The sequence below is a fragment of the Denticeps clupeoides genome, unplaced genomic scaffold (assembly GCF_900700375.1).
Source record: "Denticeps clupeoides unplaced genomic scaffold, fDenClu1.1, whole genome shotgun sequence".
NCBI classification, from domain to species: Eukaryota; Metazoa; Chordata; class Actinopteri; order Clupeiformes; family Denticipitidae; genus Denticeps; species Denticeps clupeoides.
Genome location: NW_021630086.1, coordinates 145147 through 169024, shown reverse-complemented (window position 1 = coordinate 169024; position 23878 = coordinate 145147). Strand labels below are relative to the sequence as shown.

General features: G+C 41.6%; 1 protein-coding gene, 1 long non-coding RNA gene, 15 other non-coding genes and 11 pseudogenes across 17 annotated transcripts; 1 reads left to right on the top strand and 27 right to left on the bottom strand.

Annotated features, from left to right (window-relative positions):
* Window positions 1–31: 31 nt before the first annotated feature.
* On the bottom strand, window positions 32–149 carry LOC114782873 (uncharacterized; annotated as a pseudogene).
* A 145-nt stretch (window positions 150–294) lies between these two features.
* LOC114782743 (5S ribosomal RNA) lies at window positions 295–413 on the bottom strand. The gene has a single exon (XR_003748181.1). It is a non-coding gene; the product is annotated as a 5S ribosomal RNA (ribosomal RNA).
* A 144-nt stretch (window positions 414–557) lies between these two features.
* On the bottom strand, window positions 558–676 carry LOC114782721 (5S ribosomal RNA). The gene has a single exon (XR_003748160.1). It is a non-coding gene; the product is annotated as a 5S ribosomal RNA (ribosomal RNA).
* Window positions 677–819: 143 nt separating this feature from the next.
* Window positions 820–937, bottom strand: LOC114782834 (uncharacterized; annotated as a pseudogene).
* Window positions 938–1081: 144 nt separating this feature from the next.
* LOC114782784 (5S ribosomal RNA) lies at window positions 1082–1200 on the bottom strand. Its single transcript, XR_003748221.1, has one exon. It is a non-coding gene; the product is annotated as a 5S ribosomal RNA (ribosomal RNA).
* Window positions 1201–1344: 144 nt separating this feature from the next.
* LOC114782777 (5S ribosomal RNA) lies at window positions 1345–1463 on the bottom strand. Its single transcript, XR_003748214.1, has one exon. It is a non-coding gene; the product is annotated as a 5S ribosomal RNA (ribosomal RNA).
* A 145-nt stretch (window positions 1464–1608) lies between these two features.
* On the bottom strand, window positions 1609–1728 carry LOC114782819 (uncharacterized; annotated as a pseudogene).
* A 143-nt stretch (window positions 1729–1871) lies between these two features.
* LOC114782806 (5S ribosomal RNA) lies at window positions 1872–1990 on the bottom strand. Its single transcript, XR_003748243.1, has one exon. It is a non-coding gene; the product is annotated as a 5S ribosomal RNA (ribosomal RNA).
* A 145-nt stretch (window positions 1991–2135) lies between these two features.
* LOC114782863 (uncharacterized) lies at window positions 2136–2253 on the bottom strand (annotated as a pseudogene).
* A 144-nt stretch (window positions 2254–2397) lies between these two features.
* On the bottom strand, window positions 2398–2516 carry LOC114782751 (5S ribosomal RNA). Its single transcript, XR_003748188.1, has one exon. It is a non-coding gene; the product is annotated as a 5S ribosomal RNA (ribosomal RNA).
* A 144-nt stretch (window positions 2517–2660) lies between these two features.
* Window positions 2661–2779, bottom strand: LOC114782711 (5S ribosomal RNA). The gene has a single exon (XR_003748151.1). It is a non-coding gene; the product is annotated as a 5S ribosomal RNA (ribosomal RNA).
* Window positions 2780–2924: 145 nt separating this feature from the next.
* On the bottom strand, window positions 2925–3042 carry LOC114782883 (uncharacterized; annotated as a pseudogene).
* Window positions 3043–3186: 144 nt separating this feature from the next.
* LOC114782840 (uncharacterized) lies at window positions 3187–3305 on the bottom strand (annotated as a pseudogene).
* A 144-nt stretch (window positions 3306–3449) lies between these two features.
* Window positions 3450–3567, bottom strand: LOC114782852 (uncharacterized; annotated as a pseudogene).
* Window positions 3568–3711: 144 nt separating this feature from the next.
* LOC114782720 (5S ribosomal RNA) lies at window positions 3712–3830 on the bottom strand. Its single transcript, XR_003748159.1, has one exon. It is a non-coding gene; the product is annotated as a 5S ribosomal RNA (ribosomal RNA).
* A 145-nt stretch (window positions 3831–3975) lies between these two features.
* Window positions 3976–4094, bottom strand: LOC114782733 (5S ribosomal RNA). Its single transcript, XR_003748171.1, has one exon. It is a non-coding gene; the product is annotated as a 5S ribosomal RNA (ribosomal RNA).
* Window positions 4095–4238: 144 nt separating this feature from the next.
* On the bottom strand, window positions 4239–4357 carry LOC114782788 (5S ribosomal RNA). The gene has a single exon (XR_003748225.1). It is a non-coding gene; the product is annotated as a 5S ribosomal RNA (ribosomal RNA).
* A 143-nt stretch (window positions 4358–4500) lies between these two features.
* On the bottom strand, window positions 4501–4619 carry LOC114782765 (5S ribosomal RNA). Its single transcript, XR_003748202.1, has one exon. It is a non-coding gene; the product is annotated as a 5S ribosomal RNA (ribosomal RNA).
* A 146-nt stretch (window positions 4620–4765) lies between these two features.
* Window positions 4766–4884, bottom strand: LOC114782843 (uncharacterized; annotated as a pseudogene).
* A 143-nt stretch (window positions 4885–5027) lies between these two features.
* Window positions 5028–5145, bottom strand: LOC114782859 (uncharacterized; annotated as a pseudogene).
* Window positions 5146–5289: 144 nt separating this feature from the next.
* Window positions 5290–5408, bottom strand: LOC114782738 (5S ribosomal RNA). The gene has a single exon (XR_003748176.1). It is a non-coding gene; the product is annotated as a 5S ribosomal RNA (ribosomal RNA).
* A 143-nt stretch (window positions 5409–5551) lies between these two features.
* LOC114782754 (5S ribosomal RNA) lies at window positions 5552–5670 on the bottom strand. The gene has a single exon (XR_003748191.1). It is a non-coding gene; the product is annotated as a 5S ribosomal RNA (ribosomal RNA).
* Window positions 5671–5814: 144 nt separating this feature from the next.
* Window positions 5815–5933, bottom strand: LOC114782838 (uncharacterized; annotated as a pseudogene).
* A 144-nt stretch (window positions 5934–6077) lies between these two features.
* On the bottom strand, window positions 6078–6196 carry LOC114782837 (uncharacterized; annotated as a pseudogene).
* A 144-nt stretch (window positions 6197–6340) lies between these two features.
* LOC114782792 (5S ribosomal RNA) lies at window positions 6341–6459 on the bottom strand. Its single transcript, XR_003748229.1, has one exon. It is a non-coding gene; the product is annotated as a 5S ribosomal RNA (ribosomal RNA).
* Window positions 6460–6604: 145 nt separating this feature from the next.
* Window positions 6605–6723, bottom strand: LOC114782718 (5S ribosomal RNA). Its single transcript, XR_003748157.1, has one exon. It is a non-coding gene; the product is annotated as a 5S ribosomal RNA (ribosomal RNA).
* Window positions 6724–6960: 237 nt separating this feature from the next.
* Window positions 6961–7789, top strand: LOC114782644 (uncharacterized). Its single transcript, XR_003748093.1, has 3 exons — window positions 6961–7072; window positions 7167–7300; window positions 7525–7789. It is a non-coding gene; the product is annotated as an uncharacterized LOC114782644 (long non-coding RNA).
* An 11976-nt stretch (window positions 7790–19765) lies between these two features.
* krt18a.1 (keratin 18a, tandem duplicate 1) lies at window positions 19766–22546 on the bottom strand. Its single transcript, XM_028968516.1, has 7 exons — window positions 22056–22546; window positions 21070–21152; window positions 20818–20974; window positions 20577–20741; window positions 20369–20494; window positions 20072–20292; window positions 19766–19984 (listed from the first exon to the last, which is right to left on the bottom strand). The coding sequence occupies exons 1-7, from the start codon at window positions 22482–22484 to the stop codon at window positions 19861–19863; spliced, it is 1305 nt and encodes a 434-aa protein (XP_028824349.1). The 5' UTR covers window positions 22485–22546; the 3' UTR covers window positions 19766–19860.
* Between the last annotated feature and the right edge of the window lie 1332 nt (window positions 22547–23878).

The window sequence follows — 23878 nt, the reverse complement described above, 5'->3', positions numbered from 1 at the left end:
ACTTCATTTTAAAAAGTTTTTCAACAGTTAAAGCTTACAGCACCTGGTATTCCCAGGAGGTCTCCATCCAAGTGCTAAGCAGGCCCAAGCCTTCTTAGCTTTCGAGATCAGACGAGACCGGGCATTCTTGGGCTGGTATGGCCGTAAGCAATCTCTGCTTTAAAATCTTGGACTTTAAACAACCTAGGCTTGAAAACATATCACAGAATGAAAATACCTCTTAACTTACTTTAAAAAAAAACTAACAAAGCGAAGCAAAAAAAACTTCATTTTAAAAAGTTTTTCAACAGTTAAAGCTTACAGCACCTGGTATTCCCAGGAGGTCTCCCATCCAAGTAATAACCAGGCCCAAGCCTTCTTAGCTTCCGAGATCAGACGAGACCGGGCGTTCTTGGGCTGGTATGGCCGTAAGCAATCTCTGCTTGAAAATCTTGGACTTTAAACAACCTAGGCTTGAAAACATATCACAGAATGAAAATACCTCTTAACTTACTTTAGAAAAAAACTAAAAAAGCGATGCAAAAAAACTTGAATTTAAAAAGTTTTTCAACAGTTAAAGCTTACAGCGCCTGGTATTCCCAGGCGGTCTCCCATCCAAGTACTAACCAGGCCCAAGCCTTCTTAGCTTCCGAGATCAGACGAGACCGGGCGTTCTTGGGCTGGTATGGCCGTAAGCAATCTCTGCTTGAAAATCTTGGACTTTAACCATCTAGGCTTGAAAACATATGACAGGATGAAAATACCTCTTAACTTACTTTAGAAAAAAACTAACAAAGCGATGCAAAAAAACTTCATTTTAAAAAGTTTTTCAACAGTTAAAGCTTACAGCACCTGGTATTCCCAGGAGGTCTCCCATCCAAGTACTAACCAGGCCCAAGCCTTCTTAGCTTCCGAGATCAGACTAGACCGGCGTTCTCGGGCTGGTTTGGCCGTAAGCAATTTCTGCTTAAAATTCTTGGACTTTAAACAACCTAGGCTTGAAAACATATCACAGAATGAAAATACCTCTTAACTTACTTTAGAAAAAAACTAACAAAGCGATGCAAAAAAACTTCAATTTATAAAGTTTTTCAACAGTTAAAGCTTACAGCGCCTGGTATTTCCAGGAGGTCTCCCATCCAAGTACTAACCAGGCCCAAGCCTTCTTAGCTTCCGAGATCAGACGAGACCGGGCATTATTGGGCTGGTATGGCCGTAAGCAATCTCTGCTTGAAAATCTTGGACTTTAAACAACCTAGGCTTGAAAACATATCACAGAATGAAAATACCTCTTAACTTACTTTAGAAAAAAACTAACAAAGCGATGCAAAAAATCTTCATTTTAAAAAGTTTTTCAGCAGTTAAAGCTTACAGCACCTGGTATTCCCAGGAGGTCTCCCATCCAAGTACTAAACAGGCCCAAGCCTTCTTAGCTTCCGAGATCAGACGAGACCGGGCTTTCTTGGGCTGGTATGGCCGTAAGCAATCTCTGCTTGAAAATCTTGGACTTTAAACAACCCAGGCTTGAAAACATTTCACAGAATGAAAATACCTCTTAATTTACTTTAGAAAAAAACGAACAAAGCGATGCAAAAAAAAATTCATTTTAAAAAGTTTTTCAACAGTTAAAGCTTACAGCACCTGGTATTCCCAGGAGGTCTTCCCATCCAAGTAGTAACCAGGCCCAAGCCTTCTTAGCTTCCGAGATCAGACGAGACCGGGCGTTCTTGGGCTGGTATGGCCGTAAGCAAACCCTGCTTCAAAATCTTGGACTTTAAACAACCTAGGCTTGAAAACATATCACAGAATGAAAATACCTCTTAACTTACTTTAGAAAAAAACTAACAAAGCGATGCAAAAAAAATCATTTTAAAAAGTTTTTCAACAGTTAAAGCTTACAGCACCTGGTATTCCCAGGAGGTCTCCCATCCAAATACTAACCAGGCCCAAGCCTTCTTAGCTTACGAGATCAGACGAGACCGGGCGTTCTTGGGCTGGCATGGCCGTAAGCAATCTCTGCTTGAAAATCTTAGACTTTAAACAATCCAGGCTTGAAAACATATCACAGAATGAAAATACCTCTTAACTTACTTTACAAGAAAAACTAACAAAGCGATGCAAAAAAACTTCATTTTAAAAAGTTTTTCAACAGTTAAAGCTTACAGCACCTGGTATTCCCAGGAGGTCTCCATCCAAGTGCTAACCAGGCCCAAGCCTTCTTAGCTTCTGAGATCAGACGAGACCGGGCGTTCTTGGGCTGGTATAGCCGTAAGCAATCTCTGCTTTAGAATCTTGGACTTTAAACAACCTAGGCTTGAAAACATATCACAGAATGAAAATACCCCTTAACTTACTTTAGAAAAAAACTAACAAAGCGATGCAAAAAATCTTAATTTTAAAAAGTTTTTCAGCAGTTAAAGCTTACAGCACCTGGTATTCCCAGGAGGTCTCCCATCCAAGTACTAAACAGGCCCAAGCCTTCTTAGCTTCCGAGATCAGACGAGACCGGGTTTTCTTGGGCTGGTATGGCCGTAAGCAATCTTTGCTTGAAAATCTTGGACTTTAAACAACCCAGGCTTGAAAACATTTCACAGAATGAAAATACCTCTTAACTTACTTTAGAAAAAAACTAACAAAGCGATGCAAAAAAAAATCATTTTAAAAAGTTTTTCAACAGTTAAAGCTTACAGCACCTGGTATTCCCAGGAGGTCTCCCATCCAAGTACTAACCAGGCCCAAGCCTTCTTAGCTTCCGAGATCAGACGAGACCGGGCGTTCTTGGGCTGGCATGGCCGTAAGCAATCTCTGCTTGAAAATCTTAGACTTTAAACAATCCAGGCTTGAAAACATATCACAGAATGAAAATACCTCTTAACTTACTTTAGAAAAAAAACTAACAAAGCGATGCAAAAAAACTTCATTTAAAAAAGTTTTTCAACAGTTAAAGCTTACAGCACCTGGTATTCCCAGGAGGTCTCCATCCAAGTGCTAAGCAGGCCCAAGCCTTCTTAGCTTTTGAGATCAGACGAGACCGGGCGTTCTTGGGCTGGTATAGCCGTAAGCAATCTCTGCTTTAAAATTTTGGACTTTAAACAACCTAGGCTTGAAAACATATCACAGAATGAAAATACCTCTTAACTTACTTTAGGAAAAAACTAACAAAGCGATGCAAAAAAAGTTCATTTTAAAAAGTTTTTCCACAGTTAAAAATTACAGCGCCTGGTATTACCAGGAGGTCTCCCATCCAAGTACTAACCAGGCCCAAGCCTTCTTCGCTTCCGAGATCAGATGAGACCGGGCGTTCTTGGGCTGGTATTGCCGTAAGCAATCTCTGCTTGAAAATCTTGGACTTTAAACAACCTATGCTTGAAAACATATCACAGAATAAAAATACCTCTTAACTTACTTTAGAAAAAAACTAACAAAGCGATGCAAAAAAACTTCATTTTAAAAATTTTTTCAACAGTTAAAGCTTACAGCACCTGGTATTCCCAGGAGGTCTCCATCCAAGTGCTAAGCAGGCCCAAGCCTTCTTAGCTTCCGAGATCAGACGAGACCGGGCGTTCTTGGGCTGGTATGGCCATAAGCAATCTCTGCTTTAAAATCTTGGACTTTAAACAACCTAGGCTTGAAAACATATCACAGAATGAAAATACCTCTTAACTTACTTTAGAAAAAAACTAACAAAGTGATGCAAAAAAACGTCAATTTAAAAAGTTTTTCAACAGTTAAAGCTTACAGCGCCTGGTATTCCCAGGCGGTCTCCCATCCAAGTACTAACCAGGCCCAAGCCTTCTTAGCTTCCGAGATCAGACGAGACCGGGCGTTCTTGGGCTGGTATGGCCGTAAGCAATCTCTGCTTGAAAATCTTGGACTTTTAAACAACCTAGGCTTGAAAACATATCACAGAATGAAAATACCTCTTAACTACTTTAGAAAAAAACGAACAAAGCGATGCAAAAAAAAATCCATTTTAAAAAGTTTTTCAACAGTTAAAGCTTACAGCACCTGGTATTCCCAGGAGGTCTCCCATCCAAGTACTAACCAGGCCCAAGCCTTCTTAGCTTCCGAGATCAGACGAGACCGGGCTTTCTTGGGCTGGTATGGCCGTAAGCAAGCTCTGCTTGAAAATCTTGGACTTTAACCATCTAGGCTTGAAAACATATGACAGGATGAAAATACCTCTTAACTTACTTTAGAAAAAAACTAAATAAAGCGATGCAAAAAAACTTCATTTTAAAAAGTTGTTCAACAGTTAAAGCTTACAGCACCTGGTATTCCCAGGAGGTCTCCCATCCAAGTAGTAACCAGGCCCAAGCCTTCTTAGCTTCCGAGATCAGACGAGACCGGAAGTTCTTGGGCTGGTATGGCCGTAAGCAATCTCTGCTTGAAAATCTTGGACTTTAACCATCTAGGCTTGAAAACATATGACAGAATGAAAATACCTCTTAACTTACTTTAGAAAAAAAATAACAAAGCGATGCAAAAAAACTTCATTTTAAAAAGTTTTTCAACAGTTAAAGCTTACAGCACCTGGTATTCCCAGGAGGTCTCCCATCCAAGTACTAACCAGGCCCAAGCCTTCATAGCTTCCGAGTTCAGACGAGACCAGGCGTTCTTGGGCTGGTATGGCCGTAAGCAATCTCTGCTTGAAAATCTTGGACTTTAAACAACCTAGGCTTGAAAACATATCACAGAGTGAAAATACCTCTTAACTTAAATTGGAAAAAAAAACTAACAAAGCGATGCAAAAAAAGTTCATTTTAAAAAGTTTTTCAACAGTTAAAGCTTACAGCACCTGGTATTACCAGGAGGTCTCCCATCCAAGTAGTAACCAGGCCCAAGCCTTCTTAGCTTCCGAGATCAGACGAGACCGGGCGTTCTTGGGCTGGTATGGCGGTAAACAATCTCTGCTTGAAAATATTGGACTTTAAACAACCTAGGCCTGAAAACATATCACAGAATGAAAATACCTCTTAACTTACTTTAGAAAACAACTAACAAAGCGATGCAAAAAACTTCATTTTAAAAAGTTTTTCAACAGTTAAAGCTTACAGCACCTGGTATTCCCAGGAGGTCTCCATCCAAGTGCTAAGCAGGCCCAAGCCTTCTTAGCTTCCGAGATCAGACGAGACCGGGCATTCTTGGGCTGGTATGGCCGTAAGCAATCTCTGCTTTAAAATCTTGGACTTTAAACAACCTAGGCTTGAAAACATATAACAGAATGAAAATACCTCTTAACTTACTTTAAAAAAAAACTAACAAAGCGAACCAAAAAATCTTCATTTTAAAAAGTTTTTCAACAGTTAAAGCTTACAGCACCTGGTATTCCCAGGAGGTCTCCCATCCAAGTAGTAACCAGGCCCAAGCCTTCTTAGCTTCCGAGATCAGACGAGACCGGGCGTTCTTGGGCTGGTATGGCCGTAAGCAATCTCTGCTTGAAAATCTTGGACTTTAACCATCTAGGCTTGAAAACATATGACAGAATGAAAATACCTCTTAACTTACTTTAGAAAAAAACTAACAAAGCGATGCAAAAAAACTTCATTTTAAAAAGTTTTTCAACATTTAAAGCTTACAGCACCTGGTATTCCCAGGAGGTCTCCCATCCAAGTACTAACCAGGCCCAAGCCTTCATAGCTTCCGAGATCAGACGAGACCGGGCGTTCTTGGGCTGGTATGGCCGTAAGCAATCTCTGCTTGAAAATCTTGGACTTTAAACAACCTAGGCTTGAAAACATATCACAGAATGAAAATACCTCTTAACTTACTTTAGAAAAGATCTAACAAAGCGATGCAAAAAAACTTCATTTTAAAAAGTTTTTCAACAGTTAAAGCTTACAGCACCTGGTATTCCCAGGAGGTCTCCCATCCAAGTACTAACCAGGCCCAAGCCTTCTTAGCCTCCGAGATCAGACTAGACCGGGCGTTCTTGGGCTGGTATGGCGGTAAACAATCTCTGCTTGAAAATCTTTGACTTTAAACAACCTAGGCTTGAAAACATATCACAGAATGAAAATACCTCTTAACTTACTTTAGAAAAGATCTAACAAAGCGATGCAAAAAAACTTCATTTTAAAAAGTTTTTCAACAGTTAAAGCTTACAGCACCTGGTATTCCCAGGAGGTCTCCCATCCAAGTACTAACCAGGCCCAAGCCTTCTTAGCCTCCGAGATCAGACTAGACCGGGCGTTCTTGGGCTGGTATGGCGGTAAACAATCTCTGCTTGAAAATCTTTGACTTTAAACAACCTAGGCTTGAAAACATATCACAGAATGAAAATACCTCTTAACATTCTTTTGAAAAAAACTAACAAAGCGATGCAAAAAAACTTCATTTTAAAAAGTTTTTCAACAGTTAAAGCTTACAGCACCTGGTATTCCCAGGAGGTCTCCAATCCAAGTACTAACCAGGCCCAAGCCTTCTTAGCTTCCGAGATCAGACGAGACCAGGCGTTCTTGGGCTGGTATGGCCGTAAGCAATCTCTGCTTGAAAATCTTGGACTTTAAACAACCTAGGCTTGAAAACATATCACAGAATGAAAATTCCTCTTCACTTACTTTAGAAAAATACTAACAAAGCGATGCAAAAAAAATTCATTTTTAAAAAGTTTTTCAACAGTTAAAGCTTACAGCACCTGGTATTCCCAGGAGGTCTCCCATCCAAGTACTAAGCAGGCCCAAGCCTTCTTAGCTTCCGAGATCAGATGAGACCGGGCGTTCTTGGGCTGGTATGGCCGTAAGCAATCTCTGCTTGAAAATCTTGGACTTTAAACAACCTAGGCTTGAAAACATATCACAGAATGAAAATACCTCTTAACTTACTTTAGAAAAAAACTAACAAAGCGATGCAAAAAAACTTCATTTTAAACATTTTTTCAACATTTAAAGCTTACAGCACCTGGCATTCCCAGGAGGTCTCCCATTCAAGTACTAACCAGGCCCAAGCCTTCTTAGCTTCCGAGATCAGACAATTCTAATAATACATTTATATAATCCCGGGGACCAGAAAAACCCCTCTTGACTTTGACATATGTGTCTTAGATTGTATCTAAGAGAACAATTCAGAGGCGATTGAAACAAAGTGTTTTAAGGTAACTATTTGGATATTTATTATTTTGTTCAGTTCATTGCTTAGCCATTGTTTTCTGTTAGAGTACAGCCCAACTTATTGTCTCTTGTCCACAGAAACACAGATCTCTATTCATCAGTTTCTGATGAGGAATTGGACCAGATTGTTAGTGAAATTCACATAATCCATCCAAACTCCAGCTAAAAGCTAATGTATGGATTTCTGAATGCAAGAGGTGTTAGATTTCCAGGTGAGTATAATTTAAACATTTTATAAATAGATATTTTATTCATTCTCAAGAAAAAATCACAATTTCCAGCAGTAATCACATTAACTTGGGTTAAAGCATACTATTAAAATGCATACAAAAATATAGTACGATATTAAAAAGCCTGCTGCAAAAGTCTTGGTGAGATGCCTGACCAGGTCTTTATTATGTGCTAACCAATTATGTTTTTAACATTCTCCACCAAGTCTCAAGGCTGCGAGAATCTATATGGAGAGTGGATGCAGAAGGAGTGTATATGTGACGGCAGTATTCTGTCCCAGGGCCAAACTGCTTTGGCATATTAATGGTAACCTTAAGCTCATAAGGTATTAGATAGTTGCTAGCCAATACACCTCTCAAGAAATGTCTTACAAATGTATTTATTTAATTTATAATGTGGTTCTTTTTGTTTTAAAACTTCCTTCCATGTGGAGATTTGTTGTCCATGGAGGAGTGGACGGTTTTATCGTCTGATAAATGCTGTAAATGTAAATGTTCCTTGGACCTCTTCTATCAGCTCTTCTCTTCACTGGAAGATCAGGGAACACTAAATCCAGACAACGAAATCCATCTTTATTCCCTGCATCGAATCTATCTCCCACAAATCCAAAGAAAGTCCGGACCTTAGTCTCCAGGGACCACCGGAGAGCACCTAGGATGCGGTGAGGTGGGAGAATGGGCTCGGGGTCAAACGATTGGGAATCTGGAGCGTGCTGTCGGGACAGTGCGTCGCCCTTTTGATTTCTGGAACTCAGACCACCATCCTAGGGTGACCACCTAACCCTAACCCGAATCACTTCACTTCTTGGCAACAAAGAAGAACCCTTCCGCAGCCTGGGAGGTCGATGGGTAGATGGTGACGTTCTGAAGTGCCTCAGCCACAAACTGCTCCGTGGCCAATTACTCTGCTTTCAAAAGGGAGTAGAGATGTCCTCTAGGTAGAGTGGTTCCCGGTAGCAGGTCAATGGCCTTGTCGCATGGCCGATGGGGTGGCAGCTGGGAAGATTTGGACGGACTGAAGATGGCGGATAGGTCGTTGTAACAGGAAGGGACGTTATCTAAAATGGGACAGGTTGATTCTGGAATAGAGGTGGCAGACGGGGAGGGCTGTGGCAGAAGACAGTGGCGATGACAATGCGCTCCCCACTCCAACACCACACCTGGATGACCAGGAGAGATGTGGTTCATGGAGAGACAGCCAGGGGAAACCGAGGAGGAGTGGTGAGGTGATGATGAAAGCACGTTGTAAGTCGCTCTGGATAAGGGCGTCTGCCAAATGCCGTAAATGTAAATGATGGTGATAATAAAAAACAGTTTTTTTAAACGTGGGAGTCTATCTGGAGCTGGAGAGTAACCGTGCGGTGAGTGATGGGTCCCAATAAGATGGGTTGACCGTCCACGGAGGTGATAGTGAGTGGAGATGCAAGGGGTTCCATGGGGATGTGATGTGCTCTCACAAAGGAGTGTGCACGTGTAGGAGGAGACGAGGAACGCAAGGAGGCAAGTAAGTTCCCTCCGACTTAATCTGCAAATGCAAAGCGTTAGGGTACAATATAGGATGGGACAGGAGTTCAGAAGAAAGGATTCGATAAGGGTAGGAACGGTCTTACTGAGTGGCGAGTAGCGAGGAGCCGAGTCTCGATGACGCAAGTCAATCAATGACTGAGTGGCTGGCAGTGGCCATCTTTATAGAAGTCACGTTACCTCGTTTCCGTGTTACTCCCAGTTACATGGATGGAATCATGTAATACTCTGGACAAGATACAGAGAGCAAGATCCTACGGAAGATCCTACAGTGATAAAGCATGTGTTCACAAAGTGTCACAAAGCTCAAAGTGTTAAGTAGGACTTAAAAAGTTGAATTGCTGAATTATCTTTGAAGTTGAATTATCTTTGATAAATTGTGGATTACTTTTTTCTGCTAAATTCTTATACATTTAAAACTAACACTACAATGATAATTGGAGCAATTACTGTATATTACAATACATGGGCTGAGATTGTCTTTTTCTTAAATGTTTCTAAAAAATATATCGAAAAATTTTTTTTGAATATTAATATTCATCAGACACATTCAGACAATATTCATCAGACACATTCAGAAACAATCTCTTGTGATATTTGAATGCACCTGTAACAAGACTAATCTAGTTTGTTTCATTCAGGTTTCTGAGGACTATCGGATTGACTGGAATGGACCCCACAATCAAGACAGAGCCACTGTATCAGTACCAAAGATTCAGCTGACACGTGAGCTCACAGAGGAAGAAGCTACCTCCTTGCCTGTGCCACTAAAAATTCTCCAGAGTTGCCCCTGTCCTCCAGAAGACCTGAGACTCCACAGCAGGTACAGCCTGCTCTGCCCTTTTTTATAGAGTGCATTTGTGTTGTGAGTAGTGGTGTGCGATACCGCAAGTTTTCAAATCGATCCGATACCAAGTAAATACAGGGCCAGTATCTCCGATACCGATACTGTTTAATAATGACGGTGGATACATCATTAAATTACTATATCTGAATGAATGTCTTTGATATTTAAGTGTTTTTGTGAGTTTTCCATTAGATTATTGGACAGAATTTGAGTTTCTAGGTAAATAGAAAATACTTTATCATCACAATAAAAGGTAATGTCACACGGTGAGTTCTGTGACGCATTGGCAGACATGCTAGGGGCTGGGGAGGAGGATCGGGGGCGTTTGGTCTGTGGGGGGAGAGACTGGCGGGGAATGGGGACGTGGAGAAAGAAGAGGACGCGCCGCAGTGCGGCAGGAAGGGAAGTCGGGATCCGTGGGGGTTACCGGGGCAGAGGAGAATAGGAAGACGGCGGGTTTCAGGGTTGTCCAGGAGCGGGGGCGGGACGAGAGGACGGCTGGGGAGGCAGGAAGGCAGGGGAACTTGGATGTCGTCGTAGATCGAAGGGTCAAGCAATTCTCGGAGTCGGGGGCAGGCGAAGGTCGTAATTCATTGGTTGATAGATCTAGGTCGTGGTTTAATACAGCAAACGTCTCGAATGAGTAGTCTCATACAAAGAGCGTGCAGCGTCTCCTCTGGGTCACTCGACTTTTATACTCGATGCTGCACGCTTCCGTTTCCTCTTCCGGGTCGTGGTCTTTCTGGTTGGTCTGGCGCTCTCTGGTGGGCTGGATGAGTGTTGACCATGACAGGTAACAATGGAACAGTAACACGTGTTGAATTTTAAATGTGTTTAGTAATAAAGGGATTGCACAAAATTACCACTCACACAAATTAAAACTCTTTTTGCAAATAGAATACAAACATAAATACAAATTCTCCATTCTTTGAACTTCTTCCCTTTTTTTAAATAAACAAGGATACAAAAATGCTATAAAACAAATATTAAATATAAATATTTTAAGTAAGTTTTACGTAGAAGGTGTATTCAGGATTTGCTGAATACAGTACAAAAATAAAAAAACTTACAAAACAATAAAATTTCTACCTTTCCTAAATAGAAAATTTACTAAATAAATAGTTAAAATACAATAAACAACACTTAAATAACTGAACAGCTCCCAAATCCTTTTAAAAGAAAGATTCCCAGAAGCATCCCTCCTAGGCAGAACATAGATTTTGCTTACCTTTACATTACATTTACAGCATTTATCAGACGCCCTTATCAAGAGCGACTTACAATCAGTAGTTACAGGGACAGTCCCCCTGGAGCAATTTAGGGTTAAGTGTCTTGCTCAGGGACACGATGGTAGTAAGTGGGATTTGAACATGGGTCTTATGGTTCATAGTTGAGTGTGTTAGCCACTAGGCTACTACCACCTGCTTAAAGGTTCTTGTTCAAGAACAGTATCATGTTCACATTTTTTGCTTTTATTGCACATCGCCTGTGACTTATTAACTGTCCTGCCGTAGAAAAAATCCTTTCAGCAGGCACCGATGTAGCAACTACTCCCAAGTTTTTTTTTGCAAGTTTGCACAGAGATGGAAATTTTGGCGCATTGTTTTTCCACTTAAGTAGTGGATCCTGATCTTGTGGAATTGGCCTCTCTTCTGCGTACCTGCGCATTTCAATTAGGGAGTCAGTGCCAGAGGTCCGATGCTGCTGAGATGCAAAGACTTGAGAGTCAAATTCTGTCCATAACCCACCTTTTGCTACAGGTGGGGATGCAGCAGCCCCCTGGCAGTTGCAGGAGCTGGGGCAGAGCTGGTGGCAGAGCTTGAGCTTGATGCAGAAGTTGCAGAGGGCTGACTGACTGACTGCATTTCAGTGATAAGTCAAGTTTTTACATGCTCAACATTTGCAGCGTCGCGGAATCCCAGGTTTTTAAACCTAATGTCCAGGGAGGTGCTGACAGCAAGACCATAAAACGTTTCAACAGCCCTGAAACGATGGTGACATTGGACTGACAGCTCAACAGCCAGCTTGCTGCCCTGGTGCAGGGAAGCTGCACAGGTTCTGAGAAGGAGTGACACCAGGGGAATCACCTTTGATACTGAAACATGTTTTTCAGCTGATATCTCCTTGGTCGCTTCCTGAAATGGTCTCAGTGCAATGAGGGAGAGACTGATGACAGACCATTCTTCCTCACTTAAGCAAAGTGAGCTCTTACCAAGGAGACAGGGCTGTGATAACTGCCTCCTTCTGCTTAGACAGTCTCTCCCACATGTAGAATACAGAGTTCCACCTTGTTTCAACAAGGAAAGTGAAGTGATTGTCACACGTGATACACAGCAGCACAGCACACAGTGCACACCCTGAGTGAGCAGTGGGCAGCCATGACAAGCGCCCGGGGAGCAGTGTGTGGGGACGGTGCTTTGCTCAGTAGCACCTCAGTGGTACCTTGGCAGATCGGGATTCGAACCAGCAACCTTCTGATTATGGGGCCGCTTCCTTAACCACTAGACCACCACTGACCCAGCTTATGCTGCTTCTGAATTTCTTTGAGCTTCTCAGTAGCTTTTCAACACCAACATTTATTTCTTATATAGCCCAAAATCACATACAGTACGTCTCAATGGGCTTTGACAGGTCCTACAGTTGACATCCCCCACACTTGACCCTTCTGCACACAAGGAAAAACTCCGCACAAAAAAAACTCTAGGAGAGAGAAAAAAGAGAGGAAGAAACCTTGGGAAGGAGTGATAGAGAGAGGGACCCTGAAGATCCCTGAAGCTGTAGTTGTAACGGTGGTGGTGGCTGTGGTGACCTTCTGGTTCGTTTCATGCTATGTCATCGTTTAGCCATTGTCAGGAACCAGGATTTATCTGCTGGTCTCTTCACTGGGGTCTGCCAGTAGTCTGGGCGCCTGATTCCGTGTCTCCGAGAAAACAAACATAACCAGGTCAGACGGTGGCACTGTACGACTTGTACTGAAATATGTGGTAATAGTAGTATATTGGGGCTAAAGTACCCTAACTAGGACAGCCTAACTAGGGTGAATTTAACTTTGTCTGTGTCTGTGTCTAACAGGGGGACTCTGTGATAAACTGGACTTTATAATTGACACTGTGTCAAAGTGAAATGAGTGTCTAGGACAAAAAGCCAGAGAAAACAGATTTTGAGATTGGATTTAAACACTGAGACTGTGTCTGAGTCCCGGACACTGACAGGCAAGCCGTTCCACAACTGCGGAGCTCTATAGGAGAAGGATCTGCTCCCAGCTGTGACCTTCTGTACTTTTGGTACCAGTAGTGACCCCGCACCCATTGATCGAAGGGGGCGTGGCGGTTCGTAAAGAACCAAAAGTTCACTCAGGTACTGCGGGGCGAGACCATTTAGAGCTTTATAGGTCAAAAGTAGGATTTTGTAGTCAATCCTAAATTTGATGGGTAACCAGTGTGCAGTGATTGTAAGACTGGGGTGATGTGGTCAAATTTCCTGGTTCTAGTTAGAACTCTGGCTGCAGCATTCTGTACTAGCTGGAGTTTACTCATGCACCTACTAGAGCATCCAGACAGTAATGCGTTGCAGTAATCTAACCTTGATGTAATAAATGCATGGACCAACTTTTCTGCATCATGCATTGAAATTATATTTCTTATTTTCGCAATATTTCTAAGGTGAAAGAATGCTATTCTAGTGACATTATCTACGTGCGAACTGAATGAGAGACCTGCATCAATGATGACACCTAGATCCTTCACTTCAATACTCGTTGAGATAGAAAGGCTATCCAGGGTTATGGTGTAGTCAGCCAGCTTATGCCTGGCTGCTTGAGGCCCAAGTACGAGAGCTTCTGTCATGTCAGGGTTTATCAGGAGAAAGTTGTGAGCATCCACTGTCTAATGTCCTTCAAACAATTCTCTATATTGTTCAGCTGCTGCCTCTGATCTGGCATTGCTGACAGATACAGCTGTGTGTCGTCAGCGTAGCAATGAAAGCTAATACCGTGTTTGCGGATGACGTCACCTAAAGGTAACGGACCTAGGACAGAACCTTGTGGAACACCAAACTCTACTTTACTATGTGAAGACGAAACACCATTGATGTCCACAAACTGATATCGGTTGGTCAAATATTATCTGAACCATTCAAGGGCTGTTCCCTTAATCCCAATAACAGTAGTGCTATGGTGAAAGAAAGAAATAATAGCACTGCTTTTTTGCTGAATCTCAATCAAGTCAGGGTGAGCCTTGAAAGAGTCTTTCACTACCAAATTCAAAGTGTGTGCAAAACATGGGTAGTGTGCCAAACCTGTCTTGCGAACAGCAGCAGCCATGTTGCCGCCATTATTAGTTATCACCGCTAAAATCTTGTTTGTTATGCCCCATTTTTCTGCAATGTTGGTTAACAGTGAACAAATATTGTATGCAGTGTGTTGTACGGTAACAAAGCATGTTTCTAGCACGTATGTCAGTTTTCATCTATGATGTGGCATGACACTGTTAAATATGCCAGTTGTAAGCACAACATTGTCGACATCACAATGCCTTTCTGACTTTATAGCAGCAGTCTTCATAAAGAGATGGAAGTTTCGATTTGGAATTTTGTACCGTGGGTCAAGTGTTCTCACAAAATTCCTAAAGCCGTCATTTTCCACCATGGAAAGAGGTTGCAGGTCCTTCACAGTCATTTCTGCCAGCCTGCTCATAATCTCCACTGCTCTTGTGGAATCAGCTAAGTGGAATAATAAAAATAATTAGCTATGTAGTACATCCACTTGTAGTTTAAATTGCGTATCCCTTTCACAATTAACACACAAGGTTAATTATATTCAATAAAATCTGAACCAACTACATTCAGTACATTTGTTTCAGTTCCAGTTCCAGTAAAATGCATTTATTTAAATAGCATGTTTGAATGGGATTAACATATTATATTAAAGTATTATTTTATACTTTTATACTTTATTTACATAATTTATACTTCTGAGTTGGCTAAAGTAACAAATGGCCAGTTGCACTTTGAAAATGAATATCAAATAAGGGGAAAGAAGACAAAAATATTGTTCATCACCATTCAACTATCTGGATTTTCTTTGCCATGCTTAAAGGCCCCTTCCAATGACCTCTGCCTCTGGGTCGGGGGTGTGGGTCTGTCAGGGTCAGGGGGAGGGGGATTTCTCTCCGATTCTCTCCATTGCTCTGTATTTTCTTTCGCATGGTTTTTCATATGCTTGAATAAATTGGTTGTATTACAGTATTTTACACCGTTTTTACAGATTAAACAGCTTGCAGTTGTTTCATTTTCAGCCTGAAAATATAGCCACACGGCGCTCCTTTTCTTCTCTGCCATTATTCCGTCTCAGTCTGTAGTACTGCTGCTTATGTGTGCGCGATGCCCCCGGCCTGCTTGCTTGTTTGCATGGTGGCGCCGATAAGTCATGTGACGCATAGTCATGGTGCATAGGCAAACACATGACAACACAGTTGAGTCTTCTTAGCGCCACGTTGATGTGGGAGGTATTTTTTTTTTTTTTTTTTTTTTTTTTTTTTTTATATTTATATTTTTTATATTGCACAGTCAGTATTTGTACCAGCAAGTTTAATCTCTCATGGAACATTGGCACTGTAAGTAAGAGAGAGGGAGTATCGATCCCGGCGTCCTTGTATTGATCCGATATCAATACCAACTTGGTGTCAATACTAGCGGTATTTTGGATCGATCCGCCACCTTTAGTTGTGAGTCCAGTCCAGTTTATTGTTCAGATGAACCCCAAGCCACGGATCATGGTTTTACATTATGTAGCCAAAAGTAACTTAAATAGCACTCTAATAGGTCTCAATAATAGACGGACAACTAACCCAAGTGGAGAATAAAGGAGGAAGAAATACACAAGGAGAATGAAAACATGAGTACAATGACAGGATAAAGAGAAGGATGTGGCGCCATCTGGTGCTCTTGAGTTAAAGTAAAATGCTTTCCAAATTCGAAAAAAATGTTGCTAAAGAACAGTACCAGTTAATCTCCACCTCTTGTATGTACATTTAGTTATTTTCGTTCATATGCATTTTTTAAGTTGTGGAACTGAGATTGTTTGTAATAACACATGTTACAGTCCGCTTCTATGCTTTTTCCTGCATATGAAAGTTGTTCTGAGAGCTATTCTGATTTGACCAGTGTCCTTTTTACATTTACATTTACAGCATTTATCATAATCACTATCATTTTTGTGTGTAGATTCTACTAAACTGTGTGTTTCATGTCCTGATTTGTAAGACAAGAATTAAGAGGCACTCTATGGCAGGTTATGGGTTAAATACTTCACAACATAGGTCACGCTGACAGGAACTTGAAAGGATGTCCAGCTTTTTGTTGTGTGATTTTTTTTTAAGCAAATCCCATACCCTGTTCCCACTGTAAAGACACCTGGTTCCTGTGTATTGGAGTCGACAGAAAGACCAGTTTTATTGTTGAAGTGCTTGGTGTCTCATTCAGTCCTCTATGTTTCATTCGTTACCCTGGATAAAGTTCACTCACCCAACAGTTGTGTTGTTTTAAATGTTGTAGTTCTGACCCTATGACCCCGTGTTATTGTTCACTGCCTTTGGTAGAAATTATAAATTACCATACAGTTCCTGTTTATCTAAAAAATGTATGCATGTTGTTGTGCACATCGAAAGAATCGATTTTTACTGAACACATGATTGTTAGGGAAACCACAATTATATATCTATAGCAATATAAAAGGTCAGGAAAATAAAGAAATTGACATTGAATGAGAAGATGTGTCCAAATCTTTGGCCTGTACTGTACATACATATACATATATTTTATTTCTACATCACAAACACAAATGTATGTAGAAAGATTTATATATATATATATATATATATATATATATGTGTGTGTGTGTGTGTGTGTGTGTGTGTGTGTGTATAATTAATCTTTTTTACGTTTTTCTTGTTTTTCTTCAGTCATGAGTTTGGTTGTTCATGACAACTTTCAACAGGCGTGTTTGTTTGGTTTCCAAGGCAACATGAGGCCACGTCCACCAAGCTTAAATTAGTAACAGTGGCATGAATTTGCCTACACTGGGATGAATGACGCATGGAGGGAAAAGTAAAAGCCAGTCTGTGGCTTTTGGATATTTTTCCCTTTTCCAATCCATCCCAGTCTACTGTAAGTTCAATGGCACTCAGGGGAAGCCTTTCCACAAAGGATGTGACTCACATATAAAGCTATAAAGCACACACACCACGCCCTGCAGATGAATTTGAATCTTCTTGTTAGCGACACTGGATTGGCATAAATAGACAGACAGAAATTAAGTGAAAGCATTGAAATTACTCCAAATGTAGAATAATGATGTAGGGGTTAATAGGGTGGTAGTAGCCTAGTGAGTAATACACTCACCTATGAACCAGAAGACCCGGGTTCAAATCCCACTTACAACCATTGTGTCCCTGAGCAAGACACTTAACCCTAAGTGTCTCCAGGGAGTCTGTCCCTGTAACTACTGATTGTAAGTCTCTCTGGATAAGGGCGTCTGATAAATGCTGTAAATGTAAATGTAATATATTCTTTCACAAACAGCTAAAATATTAAAATGGTTATTTGAAATAAAATTCAAATGTCCAGTCATGCAGACAAACAGAATTGGGAGGCATGACTGAGCAGCCTGAGGGTAATGAAAACCCAACCTGTAGTTTTACTAAGCTCCTCTGCAGGAAGCCTGGAGAAATGGAATTTGTGGAATTTCAGGGCTCATTGACGAACATCTGAAATCCTGGCTCTCTGCTATCGGTGAGACTTCACTAAATTAGAATTACACGTTAAGATCATTAGCCATTTAATGTCTTTCATGTCTCATGTTACTAAAGTTATTTTTGAACACATTTTGAAAACGTAAAAAACGCTGATATATATGGACTAATATATTTAACTCCACATTATTAAAAGTGATCAGAGCTGTGTCAATGACCTGCCCTAGTTTACATTTATATTCAGCAGGTTAACTATGAACTGAGAGTTTTCAATTTTCCTTGCATTTCTGAGTAACAACCGTTTTTAAATGCTCTACTTCGACTTTATCTGTAATTTCTAAACATTAAAAAAGTCAGATCTGAGAGAGCTTTCAAACAGCATGGGATTATGAGAGTTTAGTAGCACCATGGGAGTGATGGGAGCTGGTGGAAGAGGAAAAAACAAAAACCACTGAATTCCAGATTCCATGTGGGATGGCTTGATTCCAGTGACGCATAAAAACAGCCAGGAATTTGTTTGGGTGCCAACCCAGGGACAATATTACATGTGAAAAATATGTTGCATTCGTCACTTTCGAGTAGGTTCTAAATCCAGTGTTCGAATGCTGCATTTAAAGGTCACTCAGGGAGGATGATTAATCCCAGGCTACTGATTGACTGAGGGAGAAATCCATGTTGGATTGGTTAAAATGTCTATATAAACCTTTTATTAACAGCAGCTGAGGAGGTTTCAGCTACTCAGGTTCTCTGAAACTCCCAGAAGCCTTTGTGTAGTTTATGTATCAGAATCAGTTTGAAATACAAATGGTAGCTGTTATAGCAGATGACCTAGTTTAAAAAATCAGTCGAATGTTAACCGGACATGGCACTCACATTTCATTCTATTCCACTTCATTTTCCAGCAAGAGACCATTTTACCCATCATGGTTGGTTGGTGTACAAAAAAAGCAATAGCCAAAATGGAAACTGTGAATCACACAGCATCAACCACTCCATTCAGTGGAAACCACAGTGGAAAATCTCAAATTAACCAGTGCACACTGCCAGTGGCTACCTTTCATTTCAGATCCCCGGAAAACATCATTATGCTCAGCATGAGCTTTTGAAAAGAACTTTTAAAAGAGAGTATGAAGATCTTCAAAAATGAAAGAGAAAATATATGTAATCAAACTGAATGTACCATTGGAAATTGTGTCTGTAAAGCCACAGAGTTAAATATAGTTTTATCATGAGAGGAAGTCTCTGAACTCCAACCAGTTACAGTACTGTAACACACACACATCTGAAACCCATATTAAACTGTTCATAACTGTAAGGACCTGTTACACTGATGCCAGCAGAACAACCTACAGACCAACACTGTAAAAACTAATGAGTTGGTGGTAGACGTCCACAGGGGAACAAACATCTTCCACTGTAAACACTGAACATCCAGGGTGTGAATTTGAGGCTGTGGAGAGCTACATGAGAGCTACCTTGGTTTTCAGCTGAACAATAAACTGGACTGGACTCATAACATAATTGCAATTTACAAAAAAGGGCAGAGCAGGCAGAGGTTCCAGTCCTTTGGAGTGCAGTGGTCTGCTGGGGACAGGAAGGCTGATCCGGAGGGCCAGCTCTGTTCTAGGATGTTCTCTAGACCCAGTGGAGGTGTTAAGTGACTGGAGAATGGTGGCTAAGCTGGGGTTTAGGCACACACTCCAGGTGTACCCCAATGTAAAAAATACAGTGTGTATTATGGACAAATCCCCTCACTCCACCCTGGAAGGACTTCCCTTGCGTGCAGAAAGGGTCAAAATGTGTTGGGTGTCAATTGTAGGTCCTTTCAAAGCCCACTGAGACAAACTGTTAACATGAAATAAATGTTGTGTTTCTCTGACCATTTGTTCACAGTGGTGGGCAGTGGTGGCCTAGCGGGTGAGGAAATGACCCCGAATCCTGAACCGCCAATGTGCCACTGAGCAAGTGAAAGTGAAGTGATTGTCACATGTGATACACAGCAGCACAGCACACGGGGCACACAGTGAAATGTGTCCTCTACATTTAACCAGTGGCACATCGGCGGATCGGGATTTGAACCAGCAACCTTCTGATTACGGGGCCACTTCCTTAACCGCTAGGCCACCACTGCCCCAAAACAGAGCATGTCAGAAGTGGTGCAAAGCACCATCCCCACACACTGCTCCCCGGGCGCTGCCCTCTGCTCACCAAGGATGATGGTTAAACACAGAGGACACATTTCACTGTCACCGTGTGCTGTGCTGCAGTGTTTCACAATGACAATCCCTTTGAATTGTATATAACTAGAAATAAAGGCAAAAAGTCATATAAATGATGAAAAAGTTTAATGCCATTGATGGTGTAGATCATTCATTTTTCATTTGTTTGTTGCATGAGGTGTTGGTGTTAATACACCCGCTGGCTCAGAAGGCCCTTTCCTTGGTTTCTGTGGTTGATGACACCACCTTCCCATCCACCAATGTCTGTGTGACGGTCATGACTTTTGTTTTCACTGTTTTCTGCTGCTCATCTAGTGCATCTTGGAGCCTGGAGACATGATCAGGTCTTGCATTTAATTTCATTTCACCAAGTCGAGTAATGATGTAGGCATGTTGAAGTGTCCACATGACTTACTTGAAATCGCCGCCATCCAGAAGTCTCCTGTATGTGGCGATCTCGGCCTCCAGCTTCATTTTGAGGTTGAGCAACGCCTCATACTCCTGCGTCTGCTGCTGAATGTTGCTGCGCAGCTGCGTCAGTTCAGCCTCCAGCTGAAGGATGATAGCGTTGAGGCTCTCGATCTCCATGTTATAGCGCAGCTCTGTGTCGCGGAGGGTGCCTTCCAGCGAGGCTTTCTAAAGGAGGACAAAAGCGTGAAGTAGCTCGTTCCTTGTGTCCAGAACAAAAGCAGCCTTTTCTAGGTGAACTCACCAAGCTCTTCTGTGAATCAAGCTCAATCTCTAGCGTCTGAATTTGTCTCCGCAGGTCGTTGACTTCTGTGCGTGCGCCCTGCAGGGCTTCTGTATTCTGAGTTACCTCAACCTGAATTTCTGAGATCTACAAAAGAGAAACATGCATGAGGGAAAACTCCGAAAGCACATCAGGGCCACTCTTGTTATAGCCAGAGCTGTGAAGATACCTGTGATTCATGCCATTTTTTCAGTTCTTCCTGGTTTTTCAGGGCCATCTTTTCATATTTGGCTCTCATTTCTTCCATTATCTGAGCAAGGTCCTGACCTTTTGGTGCATCGACATCCACTTGTACTCCAGACTGAGCGATCTGGTTGCGTAGCTCAATTACTTCCTGCAGAAAAAAAGTTTTTTCAAAAGTTTTATTTGAGATGATTTTTAGCATTATTCTGTGTAAACAAGCGACTTACATTATCATGGTTCTTCTTGAGGAAGATCAGTTCCTCCTTCAGTGCTTCAATTTCACTCTCCAGGTTCATACGGTTCAAATTGGTGTCATCAATGACTTTTCTAAGGCCCACAATATCGGCCTCTACTGACTGGCGAATGGACAACTCAGATTCATACCTGCAGACACGTCAAGGTCACAGTGAGGCTATACTGAACACTGCAAACTACTTTGAATAGATTTAAATGTGTAAGAGGATGAAAATGAAACTCACTTCACTCTGAAGTCATCAGCAGCTAGACGGGCATTGTCGATCTGGAGCACCAGACGAGCGTTGTCAACAGTGGCATCAAAGACCTAGAATTCAAAAGTAATACGATTATTTTGGTGTTTGTAAAACCAAAAATATGTTCTATGGTAAATTAATGAATAACCACTGCTCCATACAAGCTGAATTATTAAAATATGATTATATCAGTACAGTTCACAATATTTGTCAAACAGAAAGTGAATTATCTAGTGCCATGTCTCATAGCAGCTGCAGTGTTTTCTGAGATAAGGACTGTGCGGGTGACAAAGTCCACAGATTAATCAGTGACCAACAGTGTTGCTTCTGGATGGGAAGATGAGAAAGTTGGCATGGCGGTGGGACAGTATCTGGTGAAAAGTGCTGATAAGACATTCTGCTCAGCACAAAACAAGTCCAGGACGTCACATCCACTACAACCTGACAATCTACTGAATCAAACCTAAAGTCAAAAAATAATTATCTCACAATCACACTAATCATGACTCATAGTTGTAGGTGATATGACACATGATGAAATGGAATTTCAATCAGAATGAAAACACCATTAAATATGTCTGTAGGTAAAATATTGCCTGATTATGAATGCCACAGATATATTTATAACTGAAGGCAACACCCTGCAATGGATGAAATAAAATTACAATTATCACAGACATTATTTTAATGCTGGGGTTTCCGTAAAGCCATGATGTCTCCTGCAGGACTGAATGATGTGGAAATGTGTGGAAATGGAAAAATAAATACAGGAAGGAACTTCTTATTCACAGTCTGAAGTCCAGACATCCTGCATCCTGTTGGTCTTTTACACATCATTGCTGGCCATCATCCAGTCATATTCTGACCTCAGAAATGTACTTTTCAAGCACTTTAAGATTATTTATTCAGACTTTTAATTTAGTTTCAAATGTCCTTTTAGACCTCCTCTGCTCTACAAGCTTCACTTCACCCACCTTCTTGCGCAGGTCATCCAGGGTTGCCTGGTAGCGACTGTAGTCGTGGACATCAGGACCTCTCTTCTCTAGCGCCTCACGGATCTGCAGCTCCAGTTTGCTGTTGGCCTGTTCCAGGCTGCGAACCGTCTCCAGGTAGGAGGCCAGTCGGTCATTCAGATTCTGCATGGCCACCTTCTCATTACCCATGATAGCACTGGTGGCAGAGCTGCCTCCCACCTGCATGGAGCTGGAGAAGGAGGAGGACGGGGCACCACTGCGAACACCAGAGTATGAAACAGATGAGATGCGGGTTCCCTGCCCCCCAGCACCCCCGTAGATGCTCGCTGCCCGGTACGTCGGCGCTGCAGAGGTCCGGCCAATGGACACCTGAGCCAGAGGCACATTGGAGCTGGAAGAGCGAATGGAGTAAGAAGTTCTCAGACTCATGGCTGCTGGAAGAGATGTAGCTGAGAGGCGCAGTGTGAGTTGAGCAACAGGAGCACACAGGACTGAGAGGGAGGTGGAAATGGCGATTATATACTGAGGTCCTACAACTCCGCCTCCTGACCGCTGCCCCTCCCCTCCCTCCTACTCCTTCCTCTTCATCCCACCCGCACAGTTGCTCAGGCTTTTTATCTTGTTGGTCTTTTTGTTAAAGTTTGAAAAATGTGTTTTATGTTTCACTGCAACAGGTATTTTTGTATACTGACGATAAAAACCCAAGATAAAGATAAATTAAGATTAAAAAGTACTTTTTTGTAAAAAAAAAAAAAAAAAAAATTAAAAGTAGTTGAAATGATTCAGTCACACAGTTCAGTGACAGAAATGTTTTATTCACTTCACTGATTATTTCACAGGAAAAAAAGACGAAACTTCACTCTCCCTACAAATGACTTTTTGATTTGTTCAGAAGTAAAAATTGAACACCATATGGATCATGTGTTTGTGACACACCTCTGAAAGGATGTGAGTCCAAGGGCGGTTAAACAAAACAACAATTAGTCTGAGTACACAGGCAAGGACAAAGAGACGACTGCAGGCGTGTAACCCGAGATCTCCTGCAATTTCCACCAGCACTGTGGGAAAGACAAAAATAACATTTTCCCCAAAGATGCCGCTCTGGTGAGTGCCTTCAACATATATACACAAACACATACATTTCTTCAGTTTTTCCAATGAACTTCCTTTATCGCTGTGGTGATTATGAGCTTTCACGAAGGGCTGTTTTATGTGAAGATAAAGTCTAAGATTGCCCTTTAGTCATGCACATGTGGCCTCATGCATTACTGGGCATGCAGGTATTCCAGTCCTGTCAGGCCAGAAGATCAGAATATTTAGTTTTCTCTGGGTGTGTAACCTCCCATTTACTCATCCTTACCCACAGGAGGGACAGGCAGAAATGATTACCACATCAAAACCAACCAGACCATAAAACTAACTTGGGAATCAATTCCAGGGAACAGCATCAGTGCATTTGTAATACGTCCATTGACTTTTCTGAAGTTACTCAATAACTACAAACGTTAGGTGGACCTTCCTTCTGTCATTCAAAGAAGACCTGAACTCTTTATGATGCCATAGTTGGTCATTGTAATACACAATAATTATTTTAAAAGTTAGGTCTCTTGTGGGCTGGACAATCATGTGAGTGATGTTCCATTCTGTTTCAACATATTTGTTCTTCATCACTCATCCCAAAAAGCTTTAGTAAGAATTGACACTATACGCGGTTTGATTTATCCTGACTTATCAGTGTCTGATAAGGCAGGGAAGAGACGATGACACAGAGTCACATGTTCATATCAGACGTGCAGCAGGCAAGGAGAACACTGTTTCCATTA